The 20,893-nt window shown below is 37.6% G+C and overlaps 2 protein-coding genes and 1 pseudogene across 2 annotated transcripts; 1 reads left to right on the forward strand and 2 right to left on the reverse strand.

Annotated features, from left to right (window-relative positions):
- Window positions 1-1,651: 1,651 nt before the first annotated feature.
- Window positions 1,652-2,605, reverse strand: LOC103736667 (olfactory receptor 1020). The gene has a single exon (XM_008836181.1). The coding sequence runs from the start codon at window positions 2,603-2,605 to the stop codon at window positions 1,652-1,654; it is 954 nt and encodes a 317-aa protein (XP_008834403.1).
- Window positions 2,606-13,896: 11,291 nt separating this feature from the next.
- On the forward strand, window positions 13,897-14,900 carry LOC103736602 (olfactory receptor 1019). Its single transcript, XM_008836109.2, has one exon. It carries the CDS (start codon window positions 13,915-13,917, stop codon window positions 14,845-14,847), a length of 933 nt encoding a protein of 310 aa, XP_008834331.1. The 5' UTR covers window positions 13,897-13,914; the 3' UTR covers window positions 14,848-14,900.
- A 4,909-nt stretch (window positions 14,901-19,809) lies between these two features.
- LOC103736668 lies at window positions 19,810-20,310 on the reverse strand (annotated as a pseudogene).
- Between the last annotated feature and the right edge of the window lie 583 nt (window positions 20,311-20,893).

A 20,893-nucleotide genomic window follows, 5' to 3' on the forward strand; every position in this document is an offset into this window, starting at 1 on the left:
TTGACAATTTCATGCATGTATATAATGCATTCCCTTTACCCTACACAAAACCTCTCTTATCTCCCTCCAAATAATATTATACTCCCCCTCCTACCTGAAATTCCTCCACATTCAGGACTTTTTGTTTTGTATTGACTCACTGAGTTTAAACAGGGCCATCTGTGCGACCATGAGTTTGGATCTATCCGATGGACCCTGAGTGGGTACAAAACTGAACACAAAGATTAGATTCCCCCCTCCCAATTTATTACTAGCCTGTAAGGGAATCCATCATAGTTTGAAAATCAGGTTCATATATAAAATGGGCAAGCGAGAAAAATGGTCATTGGATATAAAATTTAAAAATAGAATAACAAATAATTAAATGTTATTACTTAACAAGAGGGTAGACAAAGCACTTAAACATTTTTTGCTCAACAGGTTAGTACATGACTTTAATCCAAGCATAGTGGAGGAGGATGCAGGCTAATCTCTGTGAGATCAAACCTACTTGAACTACATAGTGAGTTCCAGGCCACCTGGAGCTACAGGGTGACACTGTCTCAAAAAAAAAAAAAAAAAAAAAAGTGCTGACATTTTTCAAAATCTTACAGTGCACTTACTTCATGGTTAATACAATCAAACATATACCCTCCCATACTATTATGAAGATTAGACAATTTAATTAGACAAATATTTATTGAAAACTAGCCAAAACATTAAGGAAGTGCTGTCACTAAGTTAAAACACAATGATTCTGACTTGCGAAGCAGTCTAATGAATTGATGTTGTCAACAAAATAGGCCCTCGTAAGTGTAACTGTGCTCGTTAAATGTAAAACCTGGTAAGAAAACATTTTGCGTCTTATTTAGAGTCCTCAGTATCAAAATACATTTGTGGAATGGTACAAATGTTTGTGGTCAATGTTATTTGTTGTCGGTGCTGTGCAAACAACTCAGATATGCCTTTTATGGTTGAAGGATTGCTTTGTAAAATTCTAGGTCAATGTGCAACTCAGATTTCACAGCATATTTCTGTGCTTGAAACTGATTTCTGATTTTTAAAAATTGTGTTTCTGGGTATTCCTAGTGTACAACCCACATCTAAACTGTCCATTTTTGAATCACAAGTTAGAGACAACTCAGAACTTGCAGAGTTCCAGAGCAGAACTTCATGTAGGAGCCACTGAGTCTTAATTTATCAGAATTCAACTTTTCTGCCTAATCCTGCTTTCCTCCCAATACCAATATCTTCTGAGAACACCTCACAATAAACTTTCAAAACGGTAAATGGGCACAAGTTTCAGTTTCTATGTTTAGATAATCTTAATTGCTTAAATTCACTTCTGTGTGTAGACACATATACATATTTATGTGTACTAATATATATTTGCATATGATTACATAGACTATAGATCAAAGCTGCATTTTTACCTATTCACGTTGGTGTCTATGGTTGGGTTAATTCATCTTCCAGTGTTTTCATACTTCCTTCAACTCTTGTGATAATTCATCAAATGAGCAGATATAAAGACAAAAGTGACTAGGAAATGAAGATGTACAGAAAATTTCAAATAATTTATTCTCACAGACATAACAGGTTTAAGCAAGCATAGCATAAAATAAGTATGAAAAACACAACCTATGCAGCATGGAGAATGTGGAGCACGGTCCTACAGACGGTTTTTCTGTAAGATCTTCTTCACAGCCTGCTTCACATCCTTATTTTTCAAACTGTAGATGAGCGGATTAAGCATGGGGATCACTACTGTATAAAACACAGAAACCACCTTGTCCTGCTCCATTGAGTAGCTGGAGGTAGGTCGCAAGTACATGAAAAGAATTGACCCAAAGAATAGGGTGACAGCCAAGAGGTGGGAGGCACAGGTGGAGAAGGCTTTGTGTCGTCCCTCTACAGAAGGCATCTTCAGTATGGCGATGAGAATGCACAGGTAGGAAACAAGAACAATGAGGACACAGCTGATGACATTGAAACTGGAGGAAGCCATGATCACAATACCATTGATATGAGTGTCAGAGCAAGACAGTTTGAGCAGGGGTGGGGTGTCACAGTAGAAATGGTTGATCTTGTTAGAGCCACAGAAGGACAGTCTGAAAGTCATCCCTGTGTGGATGGCTGCATTTCCAAAGCCTGCTAGGAAGGAAGTAGCTACTAGCATGAAACAAATTCTCCCAGACATGAGGACTGGGTACTGCAGCGGATTCCAAATGGCAGCATAACGATCATAGGCCATCATGGCCAGCAAGAAACATTCAGTTCCCAAGAAGGAGCCGAAGAAGAAGAACTGGGCAGCGCACCCATTAAAAGAAATGGCCTTATTGTCAGACACAAGGTTCACCAGCATCTTAGGAGTGACTGTAGAAGAGGAAGAGGCATCAACGAACGAGAGGCTGCTGAGGAAGAAGTACATCGGGGTGTGCAGACAGCGATCGATCCTGATCACTGCCATCATGCCCAGATTGCCCACCATGGTCATCATATAGATTGACAGAAACAGCGCAAAGAGCACACCTTGCAGGTCTGGATTTTCTGAGAGGCCCAAGAGGACAAATTCTGTCACTTCTGTTTGATTTCTGCCCGGGATTCCTCTTATGGATCTGATCATCTGCTCTGCAACACAAGAGAAGTTATAGCATTGTATTTGATTAGATTAATGTGGCATAGATTAATGAATATTATAATAGATGTAAATTTAATCACATCTATTTACATATATAATTCAGATATATGCAAATTCTAATGGGGTAAAAAGTAAAAGACAAAGTGTGTGTGTTGGATCAGGTGTCAAGGCAAAAATCTCTTATGACCGCTGAATCGGCTGACTAGACTCCAGTGGACGCATTTACACTGAAGGACATTTGGATACAAACACCTGAATGAATAGGATGCAACATGTATGGCAGAGTCAATAGTGTTTGGTGGGGGGATAGAGGAAGGCATTAGATGGAGAGGGGTCTGGATTTGAGTGAGAAGTACATGAAAATTAAAAAGCTCTCTCTCTCTCTCTCTCTCTCTCTCTCTCTCTCTCTCTCTCCCCTCCCATCCCTTCCCCTCTCTCCCTTCCTCCTTCTTTCCCTCCCCATAGCCTTCCCTCTCTCCCTCATGCTCTCTGAACAAACAGGAGACTTCAATCATTAACTCTATGTTGAGATATTACTGTCATTATTATTAATGATAAATAGGTTATAAATTTTCATAGTCTGAATATGCAACTGAAGGAAGTTATAACTAAAGCCACTGACTTTTCCTTCCCAGGACACATGGAACAACTGAAAATATTAAAAGTTACTAAAATGAATCTACTGTGAAAAGGGCAATATTTGAATGTCTGGGCAGTTTATTCTTTAAGGTTTATTGTTTTTATTTGATGTATATGAGTGTTTGCCTGCATTCATGCATGTGCATTCTCTGCATGCAGTCCCTCAGGAGTTCAGAGCCTTTGGAACTGTAGTTACAGAGGATTGTGAGCTGGGAAATGGAAATGACTCCAGTCCTCTGAAAACTGTCTTTCATATCCACTGAGCCATCTCTCTAGTCCCTTTCTCGACATTTAAAACTTTTATTGCCAAGGAAAGAAATTGAAGATAACCTCACAGAGGCAAAGGGCATAAGTAAAAACACAATTTGAAAAAATCAGCTAAGCATTAAGAATGTATAATTATTCACTCTAGTGAGTAGAGAATCAGATTTTAAGAATATGTGGACATTGACTATGAATAAAACTTATGTAATAAATAGTACTATTCATGTATTATCTCAAAATCCTTGAAGGAAGATTATTTTAGTATCTTCACCCTAATAAGGACCAAATGTATGAGGAAACACACACACACACAGAGACACACACACTTAACGTGTTTTAAAAGTTACACAAATATATTATCAAAACATCACAAGTCACCCCATTAAGACACAGTTTTGATTTTTTTCTTGCATCAGTTAAAATAAGTTTAATTACTACAAAAAAGCACCATAAAAATTAGAGTTCACACATAAAAGTGTCTAATGCCATTATTGAATCAAAAGGAATAATTAAATACAAAATTTGAAGGGAAATGGGGTTAACACCCTTCAACTTGTAATAAAGTCGGAGTCCAAAACAATGAAAAGAAAAAGGAAACTCAGAAAAGATGCAGAGCTTAGACCAATCAGGTAAGTAAAAATTTGGACAGCACTGACTGTAGGTGGAACTCTTCAAGCTTCCTCCAGGGCAGCACACGTTTCATGATCTCATTTTTAAAAAATATTTTATTCCTTTTTTATGTATGAGGGTACTGCCTACATATATGTAAGTGTTTTCACATCATGCAGTGCCCAAAGAGATCAGAAACTGGTGTCAGAACCCCTAGAACTGGTATTACAGATGGTTGTTAGCCACCATGTGGGTACTGGGAACTGAACTCGGGTCCTCTGCAAGAGCAGCCACTGCTCTTAACCGCTGAGCCATGTCTCCAACCCAGCATCTCAGATTATTTACAAATAGATTAAACTGGCCTAGCATAACAAGGAAATTATGATTCAGAGCACCAAAGAACCCACTTAACACTCACAGTAAGATATTACTTTATAATGTCTAAAATTAAAGTGGGGACTGACATTATCCAATACTTTCATTCACATTGGGAATAATGAAGATTTTAAATTCATAACATGAAAATAAGATGGTAGATCTGACTTTGGTCTTACAAAATTGGCTTACATAGCGGTGAGTATTGCTGCCCTGTTCTACCTGGTTTCCATTGAGACAGGAGTTCCATACTGCAATCGGTATAAAAGCTTATATTTTCACAGGTACTGAAACACTATCAAGGTGTCAATTGCTTCTATTACCATATATGAGACTTGCTGAAAACCAGCCATGGAAAATTGACAGGTGCTATCCCATAGTATTAGGTATTGTTAAAGCGTTTATGAGGGAAGGAAAATATGGGGGCTCTCAGATGGCCACAGTACATACTGTGTACAGAAGATCTTGTAGTGCTACAATATTAGTACTTCATGGCATTGCTCATGCCTGTGGTTCACTAGCACAGATGAACAGTTTCGCCCTCTTCTTCACATGTGAGCTTCAAAACTGACATCTCCAGAAAGCAAATGGACTGACTTTTTTTCTCGTATTCCTAAGACCGTTCCCCTGAAAGTAGAAACATAACGCAGTGTAAACATAGTACCCAGGTTTGAAACCCTCAGAATTAAAGATTTAATCATAAATAATAGTGAAAATAAAAAGCATCATACGTGCTAGTAATGATGACTGTAAAGTAATTATGAGTAAAACAGCAATGATAAATATGGTTTTGATCTTTCTCTGCAGCCGTGCTGAATTTTTGTTATATTGTTTTACTTACATCCTATAGGATAAGCAGGAAGAGAGGGAGAAAAAGCACAAATGATCAGCTTGGCAAGAACTACAAAATTACCCCAGCAGAGCATAAATTTATACCCAGTTAGTCAGCAACTGAGGTAGTCTAGATCCATCTTGTCTCTAATGCATGAGAACACTGGTACACAGAACACTGGATGGCATGATTTCTTAAAACTTTTACTGAATTTTGTGAATGTCATACTACGCATTTTGATTGCCTTTCTAAACTACCCCCCAAATTTCTGAATTGTAAGTTTGTGTCTCCAAATGCCCTTCAGTGTAGATTCATGGCTAGATTTTCTTTTCTTTTTAAAAAATTTTTATTGAGCTTTTGTAATTTCACACAACAGTTCTTAATCAAATTTAGACCCCTTTCCCTCATCCACGCCCACCATTCCCCCAACAGACATCATGTATTCCTCCATAAATATTAAGTCCTATCCAGTCAAGCATTTGTACCCAGATGTCCCTCGGTGCAAATTCATCCACTGGAGTCTAAGTCAGCCCATCTAGAGATGAAGTAAGGCATACTCTCCCTCACCTGGTAGTAATCAATCTCCAATAGTTCTCAGTTATTGGGAAACTGATGAATTAAGAACAGGGTGAATTTTTATTCAGGTCAGCAAGCCAAATGAATAGAATGCTTCAGATATTTTTCTTACCTTATGTAACTATTTGACTTCTTTTGATCCTTCTGTTTTTGTTCTATGCCTAAATTCCTCCAAACAGACTTACCTCAGAAAGAAAACAAGACGTTCTCCTTAGAGAATCCTGTTACTAACACTCTACTCCTCACTCACAGAGATTGATACTTTATATCTTTCACTTTTCTTAAAAAATAAGCATGCCAATTTATCATATTACAAAGAAGTTCCTTCCAAAATAGACAATTTGTCACTGGTCTTACTCTCTGTGGTCACCAGGCTATTACAGATGTTCAGAATATACTTGAGAGCATCTGAACTTTCTTACATAGGATGTGTCTCTTATTCCATGGTCTCGGGGGACTGACTCGTGTCGTCTCATGGTAAGCTATGTATTTTCCCCACTGAATTCAAGAAAGTCTCAAGTCTCTCACACTTCTTTGCTTTACCCTTGGGATGTCTGAGCCCAGCTCAGAATGAATTTGGGGTTTCCTATCTACTATTATACAACCTTCCTCTGTCTCCTCTGCCTCCTGGTGGTGTGTCTGCTTGGAAATAATCAAAATTCACTAAACAAACATTTATCTCTATCTCTAGCCCCACCTTCTATATGAAGGCTGTGTACATAGGTAGATTACTTGGGTAATTATGAGTGGGTAAATAGGAGGAAACACTGGTCAGTTCAAACAGCAAGCATTGTTTTGGTATAAAATTCCAATTTTATGGAGCAGTGGTAGTGTGGCTTTGAACCTTTCACTATCTTAGCTCTCCTATTTATTTTAATTGCTTCTACCTACACCAAAGCATTGGGTGATTTTCAAGATAAAATAATGAGTGGGAATTGCTGCATTCAATTTTCAGAGATAATGAGAAATTCCCTCACCCTAACACTGCCCCTTTCTTTATACATGTATCTGAAATCTCCATAACCATGGCTTTCAAATATAAGTTGATAGGAGTTCACCTGTAAGCTCCTGAAGCCATCTTTTAACATCATAGCTCAGGGTAAACTTTTCAAAATGATGTAAGTTTTGGTAAAACTTCATTCAATTTTCCTCCTTGTGATACTTAATAGTCTTTATATACATGTATAATCATGTACAATCTTTTATCTGTGGTTGTACCTGCCAAGCTAATTATTAAAATAATCATAATTTTATTTTAAAATGGAAAGAATAAACTTTTCAGTCTGCTATAGAATGGAGTCCAAAAGTTCTTCTTGTTAAAGGAAGTATAAATAATTTCTACTGAACGTGACACAAACACATCAGAAAGTCCTTAGTAACCACATATAGGCTACTCAGTGATTGATAGTTCAAAGTGCTTCTTCATTTTATTCATAGGTAAATACTGATTTTTCCAAAGAATTTGTATCTGATTTTGTGGCAGCTTCTTGTTGGTATCTAAAATGGTTTTGTTTTTACATTTTTTCTTGAGCTTTTTTAAAGTCCTGTTCATTCAGGCATTTGTACCCAAAGGTCCTTCAGTGTAAATGTGTCCACTGGAGTCTGGCCAGTCCATCTAGTGATCGTATGTAAGTCATATTCTCTCTCACCCAGCAGCAATCAATCTTGAATAGTTCTCAGTCTAGTGCCAGCCCATCACCCATTTCTCTAGTCCCTTTGGGTCCTTGTTTGAGTTGCCATAGGTCCTGTGCTTGATGCCACCATTACCACAAGTTCACATGTACAAACTTCCAGTGGACTGGAGGCCCCTGCTTCCCTGTGTTCATGAACCAGCCCTGGCTCTTACAATCTTGCCACACCCTCTTCCTCAATGGCTGCTGAGCCATGGGTGGATGAGTTTCCATAGAAGAGTCTACCCTACACTCTACCATCTCTTATTTTTTAAAACTTGGCCAGTTGTGGCCTTCTATGTGCATCGTACTCTGTTATATAAGGAAGCTTTACTGGTGAGAGTTAAGAGATACACTAGTTTTCTCTCTACCCCTCTATGTTCCATGAGCCATAGTTGTAGAGATTCAACTATAGATTTGTCACCTAGTACTGGGCAGCTCTCAGACATATATTCTCTGTGTCTGACCAGATGTCCAATTCTGCAGTAGCCTCCATTTGTTGCAAAAAAAAGTTTCTTTGATGAGTGCTATACATGGTATGCTTGTCTGTAAATATAAGGATCAATATTTAGCCTATAACAAGAAATTTCATTTGTCTTGAGATATTAAAGAAATAGGGTTTTCTCTGGGATCTATGACCTCTCCTGCCATGAGTACTTGGCCGTGTTTACAGTGTCATCCATGAGTTCCCTCTCATCGAGAGTGCTTTAAGGCCAATTGGATAGCTATTGATTGTCCCCCAGATAGCAGTGCCATTACTGCACCAAAAGAGGTAGTTTGCCATGCCAGTCATTACAGTTATTAGGCTTTAGCACTGGATTAGACCATTGATTGTTTTCTCCCTTGAGAGTGTGCATATCATCATCTAGCACCATGATAGTTAAACTTCAGTTAGAAGGCTTCCAAGTCAGTTCCTCCTCCATTGTTTCAAGTCCTGTACCCTAAGTATGCCCTGTCCTCAACAATAGGGTTTTATCTACTAGCTCTGGGAGACAACTAAGAGGTTTGGTAATATCCTGTGTTATTTTGGTAGTCTCCTGGACCACCTTTACCAACTACTCTAAGGGAGGTCTCGTCTGTCTGGCACTGTGCTCCTTGCCAAGCAGCTCCCAGGTATACATATGCATTAATGTTCAGATGCTCTATGTGCAATCTTCACAGGGTTTTGAAGGAATCAATTTTACCTCTAGATTTCCTAGCCTACCAAGATTTATTCATCTCTACTCTTTTTTCTCCTATCTGGACTCCCTCCACTAAAGTGACTTTTGTAAGATTTTTGTAAGATTGCTGAATGTAATGGTACACACCTGAAATTCTATCACTCCAGTTACTGAGGCAAGAGAACAAGGCCAGTCTGGACTATATAGTTAGAAATTTCTATATAGTTAGAACTTTCAAAAATTAAAAAAAAAATATGTATTTTGTTTGTTTGTTTTTTCATTTCTTTATTTTTCTTTGAAACAGGGTCTCCCTGTAGCCCCACCTGGCCTGGATCTCACATAGATCTATCTGCCTCTGATCCCCAAGTGCCGGTATTAAAGGTGTGTGCCACTTTACCCAGTTGATCTTCTTTAAGGGAGCGACTCTAGATAGGCTGACTAGACTCCTATGGATGAACTCACATCTCACATTAAGGGACAGCTGGGTACAGAAACTTGACTCAATATACTTTAACATGTAACAGAATACATGAAATCCAGTGAGCCGCAATAGCAGGCTACAGATAGGGGAGGCAGTCTAAACATTATTAAGATTTATTGTATGAAATACATAAAATTCACTAAAATTTTCAATAAACTATCAATAATCATTGATAGTTGATACTCAAAAATGATTTTATTCATTCAGCGTGTAAACTTTGGTGATTTTAAACTTGCATATACTTACAACCAACAATTGAATTAATGGATTCATACAACACATTCAAAAGTTTTCTTCTCTACTTTTTATATTTACATATAACTTTTAGTCCTTAATACATTAACAGCACTCTATAGAAATCTTATTTTTAAAATGACTTTCAGGCATAAGCACAAATACTCCTCAGCCATCCCCCACATCACACCATGTCAGGGACCATGAGTCTTTAAATTAGAGAGAAAGCCCATGTGATGTTTATGACAACTTTGCTCATCACAAGAGTGTCTTTAAAAAACCCATGCACTTCTTTCTTTATCATTAAGTTTGGAGGACAGAGAAAGCACAGTCCCTCAGGGGATGACAGCTCTGAGAGTCTTCAAGTCTCTAGTGAAAGCAGAAAACCGTTTCCTCATATTACTTCTGGGAAATTGTTTATGAGTCTGAGAATTAAATACCACCTGCACACAGGTGCGAAGAGGGGATGAACAAGTGTCTCTGAAACAAATGCTGGGAGATTCACCATCTTTGGATTCATCTCGTAATGTTTTCTCAGTGAGATCCACTAAAGAGGAGAAAAACCTTCAGTCTGTTACTCACAGGAAGAAACAGGTCAGCTCACCTTTGGAGCAGGAGGGGAAGAGATTGAACCTTCTCAGGGGAACTTACACTGGCAGGGTTTCTCTGTGTGCTAGTGCTTCTTCAAACCATGCCCTTGTTATGTTACAATTTCGAAAAGGACACACAGCCCCCAGGTTTAACTTTACATTATTGTCAATCAGAATTCAGAAAATGCTAGGATTTGAGACTTGTGGAGAGTTCTTATTCTCCATCCGTCCAATTCACAGATAAGGAATCTGTATCAAATACAGCACCTCACACATATCAAATAATTCATTACTGGGAAAGAAAAGCTACAACTGGCTTCTCCAGATTCTCATCCCAGTGTTCTCTTCATGTGAACTTCAAATCCAGGTGATATTTATCAATCTAAAATATATCAGTCTAGTATTTATGTCCACAGGATAATGCTTTTGCTGTTTTTTCTTAAACATTTATGTTTTCAGTTATCAATGTGATAAGCTCAATATTCTACCATTTCTTCAAGAGTCATATGGGCTGAACATCAGCTACTTGAAACTAAAAGGAAAAAGAATAAAATAAGTTTCTTTTTTCATTTACTTTGCCTTCATTAAGCCTTGAGTTTGGATACTATAGCCTAGTCTCTACTTCTGTTATCCTCTAATGGAAATGTCATAGATTGAAGCCATGTCTTCATAAAGGTTACACAGCTATGAGATAAAAATCGAACATTTTTTGAAGATTTTTGAGTGTAAAGTAATCTATTGAGATAAAGCATTAATACTTTACACACAATGGCCAAATACATTAAATTCTCACCATCATTGCAGTCAGCTTTATATGTAGCTCAGCTGATTTTTGCACAGTATGTTGAGATAGATATTTTTCTGACCCATTAGCAAGTGCAAACCCATGACTCAAAGAAGAAAAAGAGTGTGCTAGAAATTAGCAGTGGCAAATGCTAAAGCCTGAGTGTGTCTGTCCACCACACAAAGAACTAGAAACTTACCTTATGATAGGTGAAATATCTTTTATCTGCTTTATCAATCCAAACCTGGAATCTATAAGGATGGAAGGAATTCTTTTCTCATGACATTTTCTACCTGAGAGGCACATATCCAGCTATGGACCCAAGGTCTAACACCTGGTGTTACAAAGTATCTCTTGCTCCTGTAAATACTCTAGTCTGATACACCTGCAATTAAAAATGATGTCCAAATATGTGTCCTTATCTATATACTTATGAAATTTACTTCTATTTTTCAGTAATTGTATTATTTTCATTCTTTCTTGCTGAAGGGAAAGGACAAGCCAACAAGTGGTAGACTGTTTTCTTCCCATTTTGTGTGTATGTGTACATGGTATGTGAGCATTTATATGTGTGAACATTGGCGTGCCACAGTACATATGTGGGCATGTATGGAGGTTCGAGTGCAGTCTGGAGTGTTGGTCCTTGACTTTCTTCTTGTTTGAGCCAGGTTCTCTCTTTTTGTTGCTCACCTCTATGTATGCTAAGCGAGCTGGCCCATGAGCTTGCAGGGACTTCCTTGTCTGTCTCACATCTCACTTAGGATGACTGGGACTACAGATATGTACTACATCTGTGGATTACGTGACTGATGGAGATTTTAATGTGGGTCTTTATGCTCAGCAGTTTACCCGCTGAGCCAACTCTTCAGCCTTTCTTTCCTCCTCTTCCTCCTCCTCCTCTTCCTAATCCTTATGCTCATCATCCTTCTACTACTGGTTGATTGTTTTTAAATTCCTGTGTGAAGTATCAAGGGGAGAAAATGAACACAACAGGGAAAATCTGCAGCACCTGATTCAAATCTGATTCTAACTAACTTAACATTGAAACTTTGTAAATCCTCTCAGTTAAAACTTCTGTTGCCTAAAGAACCTAATCTATGAAATAATGCATGGATTCACATGTAGTAATAAACCGATTCAGAAAAAGGGAGAGTACTCTATGTTGCTGTGCATTTAAATTTTAGGCAGCCATACTGAAAATAATTGAGTATAAAATTTGATATGTTGTAGTACATGTGTATAAGCATGAAATCATCTTTACAGAGATACCATAAACTAATTGATTACATGCAAGAATTTTCTTGGGGCTTTGGGCACTCCCTCCCTGCTTCTCTTCTTTAGACACACACAAGAATCAAGTAACTGCTGTCACTGTTGATTATAGCACATTTTTCATACTTTCTATAACTGGGAAACTGTGTTGTTATTCTCTAGTACAATTATTTTTATATTCATCTTTTAGGGCACACATAACACTAGTCTTTTTGTCCTTTTAACTGAGAAGTGTTCCGTCATCTGTACATATTGTGATCTAATAGTCTTGTCACCTAATTATGAGCGGTTAGATTCTTTCCACTTTTTGATGGATGAGTCATGAAGTCAATATGCATACATTTGCTTTTATGAAAAACTATCAGAGTAGATGTAGTATTTTTCATTTCCACTGGTAATGATTAAAATTCTAATCCTTCCATTTCCTTGCCAACTTCTTCCTCTCTTTTAACATGTAGTCAATCTAATAGACATTTATCAATACTTCACTATTGCTTAATTTAAATTTACCTAATATGAATATTTGAACATTTTCTCTTTTAGAAATATAAAATTTATATAAAGCTACCCACAAAATTTTGTGTAATCAAGAATGATACAGTTAGCATTAGCTTTGAAAAATGCCATGACAATGATTTAAATATTATTTTCAATTGCAGTGTTCATCTACCTTTATTCTCTTAGAGTAACATTTAAAAATGAATTTTTATGCTCTAATTGAGACACACAGGGAAAACTGGCAATTTCTACAACTATATTTCATATTCAAACATCACCTTTAACAAATGTCTATGGAAATCTCTGGCTCATTTTGCTGGATTTTTTTTGTTCTAAGTTTTCAGATATTTATTTGTTGCAGGTATATTTTTTTAATCAAACAGGTGCTCTCCAAATAATTTCTCAAAGGATAATTGTTTCATTCTGTTTCCTGACTCATACTGAAGGTCACGATATGCACGATGAACAGAGAATGAGTTGAGCATATATAGATAGTTTTAAAAACCATAAATTTCTAGAATAGCACATGATATCAGATACCCTTCTTTGTTTGAATGATTATATTCTTGTGAAAATCAAAAGCTAGGGGCATAACTGTATCATTTTCAATCTTGGATGCAGTATCATGTACTATGCAGGTCCACAACCTGTAAATGAGACTTCATCTCCCTCTGCTTCTCTTCTTTCTTCAGCAGCAAACCACTTAAAGCAGATACAGTCCATCCTTTCTTTAAAGAGGCATTTTACTCTTCTAAATTACCTTTTACCTTGTCTTGTTTGATTTGATTTTGTTTGCTTTACCCACTTTCCTGAATTCTACAATAAAAGAGATAGGCATCTATAAGTATAAGAATAAAAAGCTTGACAAGTAAATTTATCTGTGTTTTGTTTCAGAAAAACAGAATAAACAGTCAAACCTGCTCTTCTTTGCTGATGAATAGGATGGAAAATGGCTCAGACCAGGTCAAACAGCCAACTCTATGTGATAAGTGAACTCAGAGTACCAAAGTCATTGCAGAAGCAGAACTTGCTGTTCTCCTGAAGCTAAGTATCTCCCATTGTGTGTAGACACCTGGAGAGGACACATAATCATCACTTTTATCAGGTATTTGAACCACTGCAATAGTCACTGAATTGAATTAGCAGAATGGTTTTTGAGAATCACCCAAACAATGCTTTTTTTTTTATTTTAAAATGTCTATAGTATCCTGGGCATGTAACTGATTAATATTATTTTGAATGCTTCCAGTGACAGGGAATTTACTACACTCATCAATAAACCAAACCCAGGCGTACATACCAGTGGAGTGATGAATAAAGAAAACCATTCAACTGTGACAGAGTTTATCTTTATGGGCATCACGCAGGACCCTCAGCTGCAGATCATCTTTTTTGTGGTCTTCCTCATTGTTTATCTGGTCAACGTGTTAGGAAATGTTGGCATGATCATCCTGATCATAACAGACACTCAACTTCACACTCCCATGTACTTTTTCCTCTGCAACCTCTCCTTTGTTGACCTGGGCTACTCCTCAGCCATTGCGCCCAGGATGCTGGCTGACTTCCTAACAAAGCATAAAGTTATCTCCTTCTCCAGCTGTGCCACCCAGTTTGCTTTCTTTGTAGGTTTTGTGGATGCTGAGTGCTACGTCCTGGCTGCCATGGCCTATGACCGCTTTGTGGCCATCTGTAGACCCCTCCATTATAGCACTCTCATGTCCAAGAGAGTCTGTTTGGTCCTCATGCTGGGCTCTTACCTGGCTGGTCTAGTGAGTTTAGTTGCCCACACGTCCCTCACTTTCAGCCTCAGTTACTGTGGTTCCAATATCATCAATCACTTCTTCTGTGAAATCCCACCACTCTTGGCTCTCTCTTGCTCAGACATCTACATCAGTGAAATATTGCTGTTTAGCTTGTGTGGCTTCATTGAGTTCAGCACCATCCTTATCATCTTTATCTCCTATGCCTTCATCCTCATTGCAGTCATCAGAATGCGCTCAGCTGAAGGCCGCCTTAAGGCTTTCTCCACCTGTGGGTCTCACCTTACTGGGGTCACCCTCTTTTACGGCACAGTCATGTTCATGTACCTGAGACCAACATCGAGCTACTCCCTGGACCAAGATAAGTGGGCCTCTGTGTTCTACACAATTATCATTCCCATGCTGAACCCCTTGATCTACAGTTTGCGGAACAAGGATGTGAAAGCTGCTTTCAAAAAATTAGTTGTGAGGAAGCCTCAATAGTTACAAGAATCAAAAATCTTCTATTCCAGAGGAAAATAGAAATAGAAAAAGGATAGTAACTGAGTCTATAACATGCAAACAACTTTTCAAAAATAAATATGTGCACTTTCTTTGAGCATTCCATGCAGTGTATTTTGATCATATTCACTCCCAACTCCTCCCCTTAACTCCTCCCAGATCACCCAACTTCCTTACTCCCCAGCTTTGTGTCCTCTTTTTAAAAATTTAATAATCCATCCACCCCAATTTGTGCTATCCATGTGCTTCTGGGTGTGGGTTCATCTACCAGAGCTTAGTTAACCTACCAGGAACCACACCCTTAAAGAAACTGACTTTCCCTTTCCCGGAATCCATCAGCTGTCAACGGCGCCACAGTTCGGGGTAAAGTCTGATGAACCACTATACCCTAGGCTGGATATTAACTGACTTGATACTGTGGGGGTCCTGGGCAGACAACCATGGCTACAATCAGTTCATGTGTACAGTTGTCCTGTCATGTTCAGAAGGCAATTTTGCTCCTGACCTCTGACTCTTTCATACTTCTCTGGCTCTTAAAATCTTTCCTCTGCTGCTTTCACAGTGATCCCTGCGGCTTGGGGAAGAGGTAAGATATAGATGACCCATTTATGGCTAAGCTCTCCAAAGTCATTTATTTCCTGAACATTGATATGTTATGAGTTAACCAATATCTACTACACAAATAAACTTACCTGATGAGGTCTGAGAGCTGTACTAATCTGTGGGCAGAGAGATACAAAAGACTGCTGCTTAAGTATCTTTCATGCAACTAAACTTCATAGAGTTGGAAACATAAACCTGCTCTCATCCTTGTTGGGATTTGATCTGTGCAGGTCCTACGCATGCAGTTACAGGCACTGTGTGTTCATGTGTGCACTGGCAGATGTCTACCACCTCTGGTTCCTACAATCTTTATGCCCTCTTCTTCCCTAAGCTTTGATGAGGAAGAGGTATGCAGAGACTAAGAGACTGTGGGGTGGTCAACTTTAAATGGGATGCCTTTCAGCCTTTTTAAACTTTATTCCACTAACTCTATAATAGAATATAAAATCATATTAAGTGATGTTTCTTAAAAATCAATAAAAATTTGCATCATTGCCTTAGTAACTCTAAAGGAAGCAAACTTGGTAAGAGTAGAGATTTCAAAATGACATAAATGTAAGATTCAATTTCAAACAAAATATAATTAAGACTTGATGGACAATATAAGATATAAACTTGGTTTTATGGAGTTCATGCACCTAAGAATATGCAATAAATTATCTTGTGATCACAGGAAAGCTAGTGAATATTAAGAACAAGTCACAAAATACTTTGCTGACTCACACAAAAAGGACAATACATGAAAGAAGAGGAAAACTTTATGTCGGGTGGGGCATTTAAGCCATCTTAAAAGCTTGAGCCAAAAAATGAAAGAGAATATGAGATAGGGAGTATGTGCTGGGGGGGCGGGGTGAAGCACAGTATCAGAAGCAACAGGGTCCACCCAGAGGCCATTTGGAATGAGTACCCTTTTGGAGGGTGTGCTGTTGAAGTTGAAATGTACACCAATGATGTAACAATTTAAGACAGAATTTATCCCCTGGGAAGCAGAGTTTATTTCTCATGGTTTCACGAGAACACACCTTTGCTCCCTGAGGTCATATTCATATACATCCTCACAGCAACTGTTGAAAAGACCAGAAAAGCAATATAGCCATTAAGCTTATAAATCTGAGTAGAAAGCCAAGCATGGTGGGTACTTGCCTTTAGTCACAGGATTAGGGAGGCACAAGCAGGTAGGACTTTGTATGATCAAGGTCAGCCTTGTGTATAGAGCAAGTTCCAGGCCAGCTGGGGCAACAGAAAATACAAAAGGGATGTCTCAAAGACGAAAAAGTTCCTAGGGTGCTGGAGAGATGGCTCAGTGGTTAAGAGCAATGACTGCTCTTGCAGAGAATCTCAGTTTGGTTTCTAGCTAACAACAGTCCATAACTCCAGTTCCAAGGGATCTGAGGCCCATTTCTGGACTCCACAGGGTTGAACTTACATAAATGCAGCAAAACACACATACATAAAGTATAAATAAATAAATAATAAAGCTTAAAAATGAAAAAGAAAAATTGAGATTTTGGGTACTGAATCTGGTTTAATGGAACCCACGCTATGTTTCTAATGCAGTTTTCTTAAAAGCCTTACATCTTGCCATTGTGTGGTCGTCTTCCTTTGGAAGACTTTATGTTAATTTACACCTTTAGCCCTTGTGTTACAGATCACTGGTGTATCCCATTTTTATCCCTCTTCTCTAACTCTGGAGCTCTAAAAGAGCCAAAGTCCTTTTCTTGTTATCCTAGTTCTACTTCCCTGAGCCATCTGTCTAGTTTCCCTCTGTTTCCCTTCATCTATCAGATCCTCCCATCAAACTATTTTTTAGATGGCTCTGATTTTCCCTGTCTCTGTATACTTTTCTCTTCCCTCTCCAATTCCTGCTTCCTTGATAGCCTCCATTCCATGATTAAGGAAATCCATACTCTTTTTCTTTATTGTCATGAGATACTTTTTATTTAAGCAAATTGTATACTGCTGAGACAAGATTTGAAAGCAAGTAAGACTCATTTAACGCAATAGTCTTTAAAACTATTACCAAACACTTTGTAAAGGAGTTCCAGATCAAATATCCCACCAGAGCATGTAAGACTTATGGCAGCGTACTCCTCTTCTTTTAAGAAACAGATTAAATGCCACTCCTCAGAAAGGGATCTAATAGACTGAGCTCATAGAAAACACTCTCCTTATACCAATAAGATATTATCAATTTAAGGATTTCTGTCTCATATGTGTGATTATTATAGTCATACATAAATATGCATAAATGCTATTAAATGAGAGGTATTTGAGTTTTCTCTACAGGGTAACAAGCTCATAATGGACACTTAAGGAATGTGGGTTAGAAGAACAGAGTGGGAACTGTCTGTGGTTGCCTTGTTTTACATAACTGTGTGTATTGCAAAGCAGTGCAGCACATGTGACAAGCTGTAGCTGGAATTAGTGATATCGAATTGGTTTAGTCTTTATGAGAACAAGTAAGTATTCACTAGAATTGGCTTTAAGAGGGTATGTCAGAGACCAGAGCTAAAATGAGTGTTTAGTCAAATTGGGTAGCTGTTGATTGTCCCCAAGATAAATCTGCTACTACTGCACCATTGACATATGCTATGCTGGCCATTGATGTGGTTATTTAGTCTCAAAGCTGGTGTTGGATCATCCATTGATGTTTTCCCTTGGCATCTTCATAACGCTCTCCAAAGCTATGAGAGCTAGCCTTCAGGGGAAGTGGTTTCAGGTCATTTGCATCTCTATTGCTCCAAATCCAGTGTCAGAAGTATGTTCTGTCTTCAGCAGCAGTATCTTACTTCCAAGCTCTAGGAGGCCATGAAGGGCTGTACCATAGCCCTTGAAAAGATTTAAGTTTCAACAATGCTTACAATTTGCACTATTATTTATTGCCAACATCCTTATGAAATTTAAAATGTTGATTTTAAAAGTATTTATTTCTCATCTGAATGTTGTGGCCCATGGCTTCAATTGCAGCACTCAGGAGGCAGAGGTAGAAGGATCTCTGTGAGATCAAGGCCCTCCTGGTCTACCTGGTGAGATCCAGGCCAGCTGGGGCTGCAGCGAGATTCTGTCTCAAAAAGAGAATAAAAGTAGTCATTTCTATCTTTGGATATTATAAAACTTGTCAGTTTGGTCTTTAAATTCTGAGGCCACAAAAGTTATATAAGTTGTTCCCAAGAATATGTCTTGACACAGGATAATTCTGTTTATCACTATGATAGAAATACCTTCAATTTTCAGATTTCAAAAAATGCCCTAAGAAAATATAAAAAGTGATTGGGGTCAAATTATTTCTTAGCACAGAAAATATTTCGTGTCAATTTTTCAACAAAATTCTTGAAAGCCTTCAGACATTTGAACTTTGTAATTGTTGAACAATTCATTTATGTGGTGGAAGAAGACACAAGAAAACCTATTGAAACAAGTCAAAGGGAAAAAATCTGAAAATTAAGAAATTATCAATGTTGCTTAGGAAATTACTTGTACTCTCAAATTCACTTTAACTGTCATGTGATTTAGTATCTAAAATACTGTAGCTAAATTATTTAATAATGTTTATAGAATGTCAGCTCACCAGATAATTTTTAACTAAGAAATCATTTGATAGTTTTAATCACAACTTATAATCATTAGCAACTAGTAATTTAGTTTACATAAGGATCAGCAAACAGAATAATCTAATAATTGTTCACTGTGCTACTCTGCTGTTTTAGCAGCAGCTCAATGATTTTTGACAGGAGTTGACTTGTTAGGACAATGCAGAGAATATTGGGGAAAAGCAGAAAATGACACTTCCCACCAATGTGAGTCCTAGTGACAGTAAGGATAATAACTAAGGTTGTTATTAATTTGTGTTATTTGCTTTTCTTTAGAACACAAATTGAAGCCATTAACGTTAATGTGAGGTATATACATAAGACATATTCCACTTTAAGAAAAATACTGTTCATAATATTACATTTTAAAACATCAGAAACAATATCTGTATTAATTTATATTATCTTAATGGGAGAAGAAAGAATATTCACCTTTGGGTAGGGTGATCATACTGATAATAAAGGTTTAAAGTTCAAAATGCATTCCTCTTTTTATGCTTACCAGAGGGTATACAATGTCTTTAGATAATCCAATATTAAAATATGTCAATCACAGCTTTAATGTATTTTGGAAGGCACTAATAAGAAAGAAAATTAGTGGGACTTCACCTTTGATTTCAAATAAGTGCTCTTAGTTTTTCTTCTTATAGAAAATGCTTAAATAAGTTTATTATAAATATATGTAAACCATTCATTTTTGCAGGTTTCAGGTAATGTCTAACACTCTGTGAGCAGAGGACAGTAGAGATCATCAAATCTTCAGTCATGACATCATCCATTCAAGTTCTTGGCACAAATCTTCACCAGTGAGATCACAGCACATCTGCATATGCCACTGGTGCTCTTTAATAGAAGTGACCTTCAAACACTGGGAGATTTTTGCTACAGTTATACATTTGTTTATTAGCAAACAGTAAACAGCTTGTTTATTTAGCAAAAACTAGTCATCCGGTTTTTCTTAGGTCTTTATTGGTGAACATATTGCAGAGTTCTCAAGTTACAGGAGTCCTTTCTCTGCCCATTGTGGCCACAACAACTATTACAAACTTAATGTTAGGGCAGTATGTGTTCCAGGAAGAACAATATATTCTTGGTTACCAATATCCCACATTAGGAGGTTTGTATTATTAATCACTCTCTCCTCCACATTGTTTCCCTATTGTAGAGAAAATATGGAAAACTTCATTCAGGGAAAGCTGGTAAATAATGGCATTTTCCTGGCATCATTCATCCCAACAATGATAACTTTGTGTTACTGGCAATTACCCTCCAGATCTTGGCGTGGATAACTGGGTGGTTCCTGTGCAGCTCTTGTGTTGGTAAGCACATCTGCTGTGATTTCATGTGTGCAAAAGCTACGCCCTGTCCAGAGGACAGCATTTTATAACATTGCTCCCCATCCTCAAGGGGCTGCGACAATCCTTCTGCTCCTTCTTCCAAGACATTCCCTGAGTCTTGGGGCAGGGGAGGTAAGTGGTAAATATAATTGAGAACACTCTATGCACGCATCAATGACTTTTTTTTTGAGACAGAGTGTTACATTGGACCGTTTTAAGCCAACATCTAAGCCAACATCTACTCTATAAGAAGCATCAATTCTATAAGAAGCTGACTTCAAATATAGCAAGACCCAACAGTTCAAAGTAAAATGATGAAAAATAAAACAATAAAAGAAAGTTAATGTGATTAATGATATCAGAAAGTACAGCTTTAAGACAAATGTATTAAAAGAGAAAGGAATGGCTTTACTTAAAATTTTTTATTGAATATTTGTGAATTTCATACAATATATTTTGATCATATTGATGCCCTCTCCTTTATATATATATATATCT

Source organism: Nannospalax galili, unplaced genomic scaffold, assembly GCF_000622305.1.
Source record: "Nannospalax galili isolate Female #2095 unplaced genomic scaffold, S.galili_v1.0 scaffold337, whole genome shotgun sequence".
Lineage (NCBI taxonomy): Eukaryota > Metazoa > Chordata > Mammalia > Rodentia > Spalacidae > Nannospalax > Nannospalax galili.

What these genes read in the sequence shown, in the direction of transcription:
- LOC103736667 (XM_008836181.1), bottom strand. Translation starts at nt 2,605, where the DNA reads ATGATCAGATCCATAAGAGGAATCCCGGGCAGAAATCAAACAGAAGTG.
- LOC103736602 (XM_008836109.2), top strand. Translation starts at nt 13,915, where the DNA reads ATGAATAAAGAAAACCATTCAACTGTGACAGAGTTTATCTTTATGGGC.